General features: G+C 44.6%; 1 protein-coding gene across 1 annotated transcript; it reads left to right on the top strand.

Moving 5' to 3' along the window:
* Positions 1 to 201: 201 nt before the first annotated feature.
* LOC128578466 (apelin receptor early endogenous ligand) lies at positions 202 to 3,214 on the top strand. Its single transcript, XM_053581145.1, has 2 exons — positions 202 to 327; positions 3,126 to 3,214. Exons 1-2 carry the CDS (start codon positions 252 to 254, stop codon positions 3,212 to 3,214), a joined length of 165 nt encoding a protein of 54 aa, XP_053437120.1. The 5' UTR covers positions 202 to 251.
* Positions 3,215 to 12,291: the final 9,077 nt, after the last annotated feature.

A 12,291-nucleotide genomic window follows, 5' to 3' on the forward strand; every position in this document is an offset into this window, starting at 1 on the left:
TAAAGGGGAGTGACTGGGGGGAAAAGAAGGAGAGGAGTGGAGGAGGGGTTTGAAGCTGAGGGAGGCTCTGACCACAGCCCAGCGCACCATAACCCTGTCTGATGTGATCATTAACCTTTCTGGAAAATGCAGCTGGCAGTTCTCTGAGGTTGTCATGAGGATGTGAGGAGAGCCACACAGATACTGCACAGACTACTTACACACCGTTTGGCTAACTTTGAGCTGCTGCTCTACTTTCGTGTGGCAGAAAAATGAGATTTCAACAATTCTTTTTTGTCTTTTTTATTTTTTTAATGAGTCTTCTCCTTATCAACGGACAGAGACCAGGTAGGACTTTGATACATCTATACCAAGTAACTTGTTAATGCCTGTTGTGTCCCTGGGTCTCTGAGTGTGATTGTGTTTATCTGAAACTCACTTAGGTGTGCTTGCAGTTAGTAGCATTGGGGTAAATGTGCAGGATTTGGAAATAACTCTCTATCCTATGGGGTCTATTATCTTAATATTTTCAAACAGCTGGATTTTAAAATAGTAAGTACCTTACCACTATTTTTTTCTAAATGCAAGGAACATTGATCTTTTAGCTATTGTAGAGATGTTGTCCCTACAGATAAGAAATGGAGATGTTGATTTATTCATTATAGAGGTAAATAAACCCATAGATTTTCAAGTAACATGCAAAATCCAAAGCATTTTATTAAAAAAGCATCCTACTGGCTGGAGACAGAATTAACAACATTTAAAAATTCTCTCAGATTTACTCATTTTTCTGGCTACCTCCCATGTATAATGAGGTATACATATTACAGTTAAAAAAATAAAGATAAAAATCATAATGTGACAAAATACAGATACAATAACTGTTATTTCTAGTAACGTAATTAGGTATATCACTTAAAATAAATAAATGATAAAATGCAGTTTTTATTATTACGCTTATAGAGCCAACCAAACAAGTAATGTTAATTTACTTTACATCTTTTAAAACTTTTCAATAACTGATATTATGTGGTACTTACTCAACAGGCATTTAATAAGCAAAATCATTATATATACTTTAACTTCAAAATTAAATAAGATTTCAAAGTACTGGGGAGCTAAAAAAAATTAGAATTTTGACCCAGGAAAATTGTTGAAGGAAATTGTTGCAAACCCAAGTTTAAATAGAAAGTTGATAATATTTACATCCAAATATGTTAGGTTATTCACTTGATAATATACTTATCCACTTAGAACAGAAAATTGTACATAAGTGATTTAAAATTGAGACACTGCCTTTCAGTTAATTGGAAGTTTGATTGCTGTGAGTTTATTTCAAATGACTTCCCCTGGTCTGTCCTTTTACATAAATAATAAAGTTCCAGGTCAGCAACTCACAGAGCAATTTGATCATTTCTTACTATGTACAGTAATGTAGCTATTCAAACCATCTCTACTTTTACTTTTTTTTTTTTGAGACAGTCTCACTATGTCACCCTTGGTAGAGTGCCGTGGTGTGGTGTCACAACTCACTGCAACCTCAAATTCTTGGGTTCAGGGATTCTCTTGCCTCAGCCTCCCAGGTAGCTGGGACTACAGGCACCCTCCACAACACCCGGCTATTTTTTTGTTGCCATTGTAGTTTTAGCTGGCCCTGGTCAGGTTTGAACCTGCCAGCCTTGGTGTATGTGGCTGAGGCCCTACCCACTGAACTATGTATGGGTGCCACCCCATTTCTACTTTTTCAAAATACAGAACACCTTAGAGAATATTCTTAGAAAATATTTGTGATAGGGCGGCGCCTATGGCTCAGTGAGTAGGGCCCCGGCCCCATATGCCGAGGGTGGCGGGTTCAAACCCAGCCCCTGCCAAACTGCAACCAAAAAATAGCCGGGCGTTGTGGCGGGTGCCTGTAGTCCCAGCTGCTCGGGAGGCTGAGGCAAGAGAATCGCGTAAGCCCAAGAGTTAGAGGTTGCTGTGAGCCGTGTGACGCCACGGCACTCTACCCGAGGGCGGTACAGTGAGACTCTGTCTCTACAAAAAAAAAAAAAAAAAGAAAATATTTGTGATTAATTTACTACATAAAACGTCTAAGGGCATTTAGGAAGAAATTATGTAAAAGGATGAGGATGTCACTACTAAGATCTTGCTGTTGGCTCGGCGCCTATAGCTCAGTGGTTAGGGAGCCGGCCATATATACCGGGGCTGGGGGCTTCAGGCTTCTAGCTTTGAACCCAGCCAGGCCTGCTATGCAACGCCAACTACAACAAAAAAATAGCCGGTTGTTGTGGCAGGCACTACAAGTCCTAGCTACTTGGGAGGCTGAGGCAAGAGAATCTCTTAAACCCAAGAGTTGGAAGTTGCTGTGCACTCTACCAAGGGCAACATTGTGAGATTCTGTCTCAAAAAAAAGAAAGATCTTGTTATTACATTAACTTTTGTTTGTTTGTTTTAGACAGAATCTCACTATGGTGAGAATCTCTACCCTTGGTAGACAGAGTGCACAGCAACCTCCAACTCTTGGGTTTAAGAGATTCTCTTGCCTCAGCCTCCCAGGTAGATGGGACTACAGAAGCCTGCCCCCAACACTCCAGCTTTTTTTTAGTTGTAATTGTCATTGTTGTTTAGCAGGCCCAGGCTGGATTTGAAGCCGCCAGCTCCGGTATATGTGGCTGGCACCCTAACCACTGAGCTACGGGCACTGAGCCTATTGGGAATACATCTTTTGTGTATACCTAACATTAATTTTTTATGTCATCATCACAGATGAGGCCAGGCTTGGTGGCTCACACTGTAATCCTAGCACTCTGGGAGCCCAAGAGGGTGGATTGCTTGAGCTCACAAGTTCTAGACCAGCCTGAGCAAAAGTGAGACCCCTGCCTCTACTAAAAATAGAAAAACTGAGGCAAGAGGATTGCTTGAGCCTGATTTGTAGGTTGCTGTGAGCTATGACGCCAGAGCACTCCACCCAGGGTGACAGCTTGAGACTATAAATAAATAAAAAATAAAAATAAAAAAAGTGCATTTTATAATCACAGCTGAACAAATAGTCACAGTAGAGCTTGGCTCCAAAATACACTTATGCATTTTACAAATTAAACAACAAATTGCTGAAAAATGCTCCTAACTTTTTTTTTTCTCTGTAGCTAATTTGGCTATGAGAAGGAAACTACACAGACACAACTGCCTGCAGAGAAGATGTATGCCTCTTCATTCTCGAGTCCCCTTCCCCTGAGGTATTTCTGATAGAAAATAGTTTTACTACATGTAGGCAATTTTCCAAATTGGATATATCCAAAGAATGTTTCTTTATATTTTGTCTGATAATATGTGATAATGGCTTATAGTGATGTCAAAGCTTAAGAGATGCATGCTAATAAATGAAGGAGTGAAATGAATGACATAATGTTAGAGAATTGCTTTAATAAAGAAAAAAATGAGAGAAAATATAGAAAAATTTTGGTCATTGTTAAATCTGAGTGATAACTACATGGAGGCTAATACTCTTATATGTGTTAAGAATTTTCATAATTAAAAAATCAGGAACAGGGCGGCGCCTGTGGCTCAGTCGGTAGGGCGCCGGCCCCATGTACCGAGGGTGGCGGGTTCAAACCCGACCCCAGATGAACTGCAACCAAAAAATAGCTGGCGTTGTGGCGGGCGCCTGTAGTCCCAGCTACTCGGGAGGCTGAGGCAAGAGAATCGCTTAAGCCCAGGAGTTGGAGGTTGCTGTGAGCTGTGTGATGCCACGGCACTCTACCGAGGGCCATACAGTGAGACTCTGTCTCTACAAAAAAAAAAAAAAAATCAGGAACAGGCATGGTGTCTCATGCCTGTAATCCTAGCACTCTGGGAGGTCGAGGTGGGTGGATTGCCTAATCTCACGGGTTTGAGACCAGCCTGAACAAGAAGGAGAGCCCTGTCTCTAAAAATAGCTGGGCATTGTGGCAGGCGCCTTTAGTTCCAGCTACTCCGGAGGCTGAGGCAAGAGAATCAGTTGAGCCCAACAGTTTGAGCTTGCTGTGAGTTACAACTCCAAGGCACTCTACCGAGGGTGACCAAGTGAGACTTTTTTTTTTTTTTTTTGTGGTTTTTGGCCGGGGCTGGGTTTGAACCTGCCACCTCCGGCATATGGGACCGGCGCCCTACTCCTTGAGCCACAGGCGCCACCCCCAAGTGAGACTCTGTCTCAAAAAAAAAATCGGTGGCAGGGTGGCGCCTGTGGCTCAACGGGTAGGGCGCCGGTCCCATATGCTGGAGGTGGCGGGTTCAAGCCCAGCCCCGGCCAAAAATAAAAAAAAAAAAAAAAAAAAAAAAAATCGGTGGCAGGAAGAATTTAATTATAAAAGTATACATGTGTTTTGAAAAATACTGACTAGCTCCTTTTTTTTTTTTTTTTTTTTTTGCAGTTTTTGGCCGGGTCAGGTTTGAACCCAGCCCCTCTGGTATATGGGGCCAGCGCCCTACTCACTGATACACAAGTGCCACTCCTATTTTTTTTTTTTTTTTTTTGCAGTCTCTGGCCAGGGCTGGGTTTTGAACCCACCACCTCCTGCTTATGGGGCCGGAGCCCTACCCCTTTGAGCCACAGGCGCCACCCCTGACTAGCTCTTCATGCTACCCAGAACATTTCCATTAAGATCACCATCCTTAATACTTACACATTTTATATGTCTTGCAACAAGGGCACTTTGACAACCAGGCAAATGCACTATGGACCTAGGTAGTAGACTTCATGGCGAAACAAAACCTCCCTTTCATTTCTCCCACTCTGCTGTCTGGGTGCTTTAGATAAAATCACACATGTTTTTTTGATTCATTTAGGGTCAAATAAGACTGTAAAAGGAGAGGCAAGGTAAACAATCTACTCTGGAAGTTTTCCAGATCAACCTTTTAGAGTGCTGTAGACCTCTACCTCATTTAATAGGAACTCCCAGTTACCTTTACTCTGCTTTCCAGCTGCCTCTGTGAGCCTCAGCAAGACTTCCCAGCCTGTACGAATGAGTTAATAAATAAAAAATCTGTGCTGTATGCATTTTATTTCCTTGATTTCTTTTTTTCTCACAGAAAAAAAAATTTTTTGAGACAGAGGCTCACTTTGTCACCCTCTGTAGAGGGCTGTGGTGTCACAGCTCATAGCAACCTCAAACTCCTGGGCTCAAGTGATTCTCTTCCCTTAGCCTCCTGAGTAGCTGGGACTATAGGCGCCCGCCACAATGCCCGGCTATCTTTAGAGATGAGGTCTCTCTCTGTCTTGGGCTGGTCTCAAACCTGTGAGTTCAGGCAATCCACTTGCCTCCGACTCCCAAGTGCTAGGATTACAGGAATGTGCTACCATGCCCACCCACTCACAGAAATATTTTAACATCACCTTCAGTCCTAGGGGAATTAGAGTGGAGGCAAGGGAGAGAAGGGATGTCAGGAAACTGCAGGTTTGCAGTCTGCTTTGAGCCCCCAGGGGTGAGAAACGTGGTAGGGATTGAAGATTTAAGTAATAGTAAAATCTCCCCACATTGATACTTTTGTATATAAATATGACATCTAGGTAACTACATGCCCTATGAATACATACTCTGTATCTAGTTTTTAGTTATAACTGTTATACACATTCATGGTGTAAAATTTATTTGTAACAGTATGGAAGAATAAGTCAGAAGTGAAAGTCCTCCACCCTCCCTGTTGACTAATTTCACTTCCCAGAGGTAATGGCTGTGAAGAGATATATGATAAAAGTGCCTTTTAAGGGGAGGTGCCTGTGGCTCAGTCGGTAAGGCGCCGGCCCCGTATACCAAGGTTGGCGGGTTCAAACCTGGCCCCGGCCAAACTGCAACCAAAAAATAGCCAGGCGTTGTGGCGGGTGCCTGTAGTCCCAGCTACTCGGGAGGCTGAGGCAAGAGAATCGCTTAAGCCCAGGAGTTGGAGGTTGCTGTGAGCTGTGTGAAGCCACAGCACTTTACGGAGGGCCAAAAAGTGAGACTCTGTCTCTACAAAAAAAAAAAAGTGCCTTTTAAGGCTTGGCACTCATAGCTCAGTGATTAGGGCCCTGGCAACATATGCTGAGGCTGGCGGGTTCAAAACTGGCCCTGTCCTGCTAAACAGCAATGACAACTGCAACAAATATAGCAGGGGCGTTCTGGCACGCACCTGTAGTCCCAGCTACTTGGGAGGCTGAGGCAAGAGAATCACTTAAGCCCAAGAGTTTGAGGTTGCTGTGACGCCACAGCACCCTACTAAGGATGGCATAGTGAGACGCTTTTTAAGTCGAGTCTAGCCAATATTCTCTTGTTTGTTTTGTTTTTTGTTTTTGAGTCTTGGTCGCCTTCGGTTGAGTGCCGTGGCGTCACAGCTCACAACAACTCCCAACTCCTGGGCTTTGTTAATTCTCTTGTCTCAGCCTCCTGAGTAGCTGGGACTACAGGCATCCGCCACAACACCCGGCTATTTTTTGTTGCAGTTTGGGGGAGACCGAGTTTGAACTCGCCACCCTTGGTATATGGGGCCAGTGCCCTACCCACTGAGCCACAGGTGCCAACCACCAATTCTCTATTCTTGCCTACCATTGAAAATGTGCTTGTAGGCTCGGCGCCTGTGGCTCAAGCGACTAAGATGCCAGCCACATACACCTGAGCTGGTGGATTTGGATCCAGCTCAGGCCTGCCAAACAACAATGATGGCTGCACCAAAAAATAGCTGGGCGTTGTGGCAGGAACCTGTAGTCCCAGCTACTTGGAAGGCAGAGGCAGGAGAATCCCTTGAGCCCAGGAGTTGGAGGTTGCTGTGAGCTGTGATGCCACGGCACTCTACCCAGGGTGACAGCTTGAGGCTCTGTCTCAAAACAAAAATAAAAAGAAAGAAAGAAAATGTGCTTGTTGGGGTGGCGCTGTGGCTCAGTGAGTAGGGCGCTGGCCCCATATGCCAGAGGTGGTGGGTTCAAACCCAGCCCCGGCCAAAAACTGCAAAATAAATAAAGAAAGAAAGAAAAATAAAAAGAAAAAAGAAAATGTGCTTGTAGTGTGGTGCCTGTGGCTCAGTGAGTAGGGCACCGGCCCCATATACTGAGGGTGGCAGGTTCGTGCCCAGCTTCGGCCAAATTGCAACAAAATAATAGCCTGGTGTTGTGGCGGACATCTATAGTCCCAGGTTCTCAGGAGGCTGAGGCAAGAGGATCACCTAAGCCCAAGAGCTGGACATTGCTGTGAGGTGATGGCACTCTACCGAGGGCGACATAGTAAGACTCTGTCTCAAGAAGAAAAAAAAAATAAAAGAAAGAAAATGTGCTTGTAATCCTATGTTTTCTGCTTTATTCTTACCCATTGCAGTTACAGTTTTCTGACCCTCCTGACCAATCCACGGTCCTGCTTTCCAACTGTTTGTGCAGTTATCCTATTGTCTCTGCCCTTTTCATTCCCTTCTGTCTACCAAGCTCTGCCTTCAGCACAGAATCTCTATTTTTATTTTTATTTATTTATTTATTTATTTTTTGTAGAGACAGAGTCTCACTCTATGGCCTTCGGTAGAGTGCCATGGCATCACACAGCTCACAGCAACCTCCAACTCCTGGGCTTAAGCGATTCTCTTGCCTCAGCCTCCCAAGTAGCTGGGACTACAGGTGCCCGCCACAACGCCCGGCTATTTTTTGGTTTGCAGTTCAGCCAGGGCTGGGTTTGAACCCACCACCTTCGGCACATGGGGCCGGCGCCTTACCAACTGAGCCACAGGCGCCGCCCAGCATAGAATCTCTACTTGAGTGGAACACTTTATCTTCAACTATAGCTTTGGATCTCTGGGAAGAACAGTTCTGCTCATTTTTAGACCCCTGATCCCCATTGAGTTAGTTACATTCAAAACCTTTAATCATCTCTCTACTTAACCTCCTCTGCCAACTCACAGCAAGAGACTATTCCTCCCAGATTATATCACCGTGAAAATGGAGATGAGGAAGCCTCAAAATCCTACCCCATCCTCAAACTACAAACTACAAGTAACACTTCTATTTTCCTTTCCTAGTCTTTCATTAAGATATGTCTCTTCTGGGTGTGGTTGATCTCTCTATACCTCAAAGTTCTTGATCCAATAATTACTCCTCCTACCCACCAAGCATGTTCAATATTTCAAAACTAATTTCAAGAAAGGAAGGAAGGGGGTGGCTCTTGTGGCTCAACAGAGTAGGGCGCTGGCCCCATACGCCAGAGGTGGCGGGTTCAAACCCAGCCCTGGCCAAAAACTGCAAAAAAAAAAAAAAGAAAAGAAGGAAGGAGGAAGGAAGGAAAGAAAGAAGGGAGGGAAAGAGGAAAGAAGGAAGGGAGAGGAGGGAGAAAGAAGAGTTCCCCAGCGACCCCATAGCGCTCTCTAGTGACCAGACCATGCTCTGTTGCAGGAATTTTCCTGAGAAGATGGCTGATTCCTTCTCTTCCATTCAATACACTGCTCCTTTCATTCTGAGAAAGGTTCCAGAAGACTGCTTTCTTCTGAATCCAGTGAACACATTTCAGTCCTGATCTGCTACTGAAATGTAGGTTAGAGGATGGACTGGGTTGTCCTGGAATTCAGGAATGCCATACTTTCTCCTGTTTCTCTCTGAAACGAATCATGACTTTGTTAGGTCCTGAATAGGATATCCAACTGCTTATGTGGAATCACTTCAGCTGTCTATAGGCATGTTAAGCTTTAGTCTATATTGCATATGTAAATTGCTATGATGGCTTTTGTGAAGCTTGTTCTCATACCTCATTTCTTTTTTCTTTTCTTTTCTTTGTTTTTTTTTTTTTAACTTTGAGACAGTCTCATTCTGCCACCACAGGTAGAGTGTTGTGGAGTCATCGTAGCTCAATGTCATGGAGTCATTGAGCTCAAGCAATCCTCTTGCCTCACCCTCTCAAGTAGCTGGGACTATAAGGGCCCACTATGATACCCAGCTAATTTTTTTAGTAGAGATGCTCTTGCTCAGGCTGGTCTCAAACTCCTGAACTCAAGCAATCTGTCTGCCTCGGCCTGCCAGAGTGCTAGATTACAGGCGTGATCCATAGTGCCCAGCTTTTTTTTTTTTTTTTTTTAATGAGACAGAGTCTCACTATGTCACCCTTAGTAGGGTACTGTGGCTCACAGCTCACAGCAAACTCCAGCTCTTGGGTTTAAGTGATTCTCTTGCCTCAGCCTCCCAAGTAGCTGGGACTACAGGTGCCTGCCACAACACCCAGGCTATTTTTTTGTTGTAGTTGTCATTGTTGTTTGGCAGGCCGGGGCTGGGTTCAAACCAACCAGCCTTGGTGTATGTGGCTGGAGCCGTACTCACTGAGCTACAGGCGCTGAGCTAGTGACCAGCTTTTCATACCTCATTTCTCTATTCCAATATCACATACGTCATCAGGAAGGCCTTCCTTAATGACTTGGCATAAAATTGCAGCTTCTCATAATACTCAAGATAGCCCTACTCCCCTTACCTTCATTTATCTCTGTAACACTGTTACATCCTTTGAAATACATAAATATACTGAAATATATAAATATACTGCCCATTGCTCAGCGGTTAGAGTGCTGGCCACATACATTGAGGCAGATGTGTTTGAATCCAGCCTGGCCAGCTAAAGAACAGTGACAAGTGCAACAAAAAATAGCGGGGCATTGTGATGGGCGTCTGTAGTCCCAGCTACTTGGGAGGCTGAGGCAAGAGAATTGCTTAAGCCTAAGAGTTTGAGGTTGTTGTGAGGTGTGACGCCACAGCACTCTACCCAGGGAAACATAGTGAGACTCTGTCTCAAAAAAAAAAATACATATATTTATTTTGTGATTATGTTTAGTATTGCTTCTCTTCATTAACCCAGCCTAAAGTGAACTTTTCAGTTCTTCCTACTCAGCTATTTCTCCCTCTGTGTTCTCAGAATTTGGGAAATAATTATAAGGCCATTATGTATTAGATGTTTGCTAAGTATCAGGCACAGTGCTATGAAATACACTTTACTATCTCATTTGTTAGCATGGTGCCCTGTTTATGCACTTCCTTTTTTTTTTTTTTTTTTGAGACAGAGTCTCGCTACGGCGTCCTCCATGGAGTGCTGTGGCATCACAGCTCATAACAACCTCAAACTCTTGGGCTTAAGCAATTCTCTTGCCTCAGCTTCACAAGTCACTGGGACTATAGGCACCCACCACAATGCCTGGCTATTTTGTTGTTGTTGTTGTCCTGGCTATTTTGTTGTTGTTGTTGTTGTTGTTGTTGTTGCAGTTGCCATTGTTGTTTAGCTGGCTCGGGCTGGGTTCAAACCCGCCAGCCTCAGTGCATATGACCCACGCCGTAGCCACTGTGCTAATTGGTTTCTTCTAATTGGTTTCCCAAGCCTGTAATTTTTACTTGTATTTGCTCTTTTTTTAATCTCTATTTTTACTATCTTCCTTTCTTTTTTTTTTTTTGTAGAGACAGAGTGTCACTTTATGGCCCTCGGTAGAGTGCCGTGGCATCACACAGCTCACAGCAACCTCCAACTCTTGGGCTTCAGCGATTCTCTTGCCTCAGCCTCCCAAGTAGCTGGGACTACAGGCGCCCGCCACAACGCCCGGCTATTTTTTTGTTGCAGTTCAGCCGGGGCCAGGTTTGAACCCACCACCCTCGGTACATGGGGCCGGCACCTTATGGACTGAGCCACAGGTGCCGCCCTTCCTTTCTTTTTTTTTTTTAAAGACGGGCCCTCACTCTGTCACCTGGGTTGTTTTATTTATTTATGTATATATGTATGCATTTTTTTTTTCTTTTTTTTTTTTTGTGTGACAGGGCCTCAAGCTCTTGCCCTGGGTAGAGTACTGTGGCATCACAGCTCACAGCAACCTCCAACTCCTGGGCTTAAGCGATTCTCTTGCCTCAGCCTCCCAAGTAGCTGGGACTACAGGCACCTGCCACAATGCCTGGCTATTTTTTTGGTTGTAGTTGTCATTGTTGTTTGGCAGGCCGGGGCTGGATTCTAACCTGCCAGTTGTGGTGTACGTTGGGGGCGCCTTAGCTGCTTGAGCTACAGGCACTGAGCCAATTTTTTTTTTTTTTTTTTAGTTTTGAGTAGAAATCCTGTCTCACTATGTTGCCCAGGCTGGTCTCAGACTCCTAGCCTTAAGCAATCCTCCTACCTCCCAAAGTGCTGAGATTATGGGCATGAGCCACCATGCTTAGCCTGTCGTATCTCTCCAGTAATACATCAAAATCTTTTTTTTTTTTTTTGAGACTGAGTTTCACTTTGTAGCTCTAGGTAGAAAGCTGTGAATGCCGTGGTATCACCACTCACAGCAACCTCAAACACTTGGGCTCAAGTAATCCTCCTGCCTCAGCTTCCTGAGTAGTTGGGACTACAGGTGTCTGCCTGTGCCTATTTTTTAGAGACAGGGTCTTGCTCTTGCTCAGGCTGGTCTTGAACTCTTGAGCCCAAGCGATCCACCTGCCTTGGCCTCCCGAAGTGCTAGGATTAGAGACTTGAGCCACCACACTCATCCCAACAATTCAAAATCTTAGTTGCTCATCCAGCCTCTGGTTTGGGTTCTGGAGTATTCTTTTTTCCTTTCACCATCTGATCTTTCTAAACTGTAAATTCAGTTGTGTCACACCTTGCTTAAAATCCTTAACTGTCGGCTTGGCGCCTGTGGCTCAAGTGGCTAAGGTGCCAGCCACATACACTTGAGCTGGCAGGCCCAAATCCAGCCTAGGCCCGCCAAACAACAATGACCACTGCAAACAAAAAATAGCCAGGCATTGTAACAAGCGCCTGTAGTCCCAGCTACTTGGGAGGCGGAGGCAGGAGAATCACTTAAGCCCAGGTGTTGGAGGTTGCTGTGAGCTGTGATGCCATGGTACTCTACCCAGGGCGACACCGTGAGGCTCCGTCTCAAAAAGAAAAAAAGAAAAAAAAAAAAATCCTTAACTGTCCCCATAGCCTTCAGAACAGTAAGCATTCGCAAAATTTGGCAAACACCACCTTATAAAATGTCTCCAGTCTCATAAGTCACCTCTTTTTTCCCCTTCCCTCTCCCAGAGGGGTAAGAAATAAAACTGTGTGTGGACCGCTCTAGCTGTGCAGCTCATTCTCTGGTGATCAGGGTAAGCTACTCTTCTTTCTCCGCTTTCCTCCACTTCCAGAGCTATAAAATGGAGCCGGGTGCAGTACTTACCCCATCATAGCAGTACTGAGCACATGGTGTGTGCCAGGTAATAGTAGCTGGGTTATTACTATTACTCTTAAAGACAGTGCTTTTTTTTTTTTTTTTCAGTTTTTGGCCGGGGCTGGGTTTGAACCCACCACTTCCAGCATATGAGGCCGGTGCCCTACTCCTTGAGCC

The sequence above is a fragment of the Nycticebus coucang genome, chromosome 1 (assembly GCF_027406575.1).
Source record: "Nycticebus coucang isolate mNycCou1 chromosome 1, mNycCou1.pri, whole genome shotgun sequence".
Classification (NCBI taxonomy): domain Eukaryota; kingdom Metazoa; phylum Chordata; class Mammalia; order Primates; family Lorisidae; genus Nycticebus; species Nycticebus coucang.

What these genes read in the sequence shown, in the direction of transcription:
- LOC128578466 (XM_053581145.1), top strand. Translation starts at nt 252, where the DNA reads ATGAGATTTCAACAATTCTTTTTTGTCTTTTTTATTTTTTTAATGAGT. An exon ending in TATCAACGGACAGAGACCAG is followed by an intron (nt 328 to 3,125) that starts GTAGGACTTTGA and finishes TTTTCTCTGTAG; the next exon opens with CTAATTTGGCTATGAGAAGG.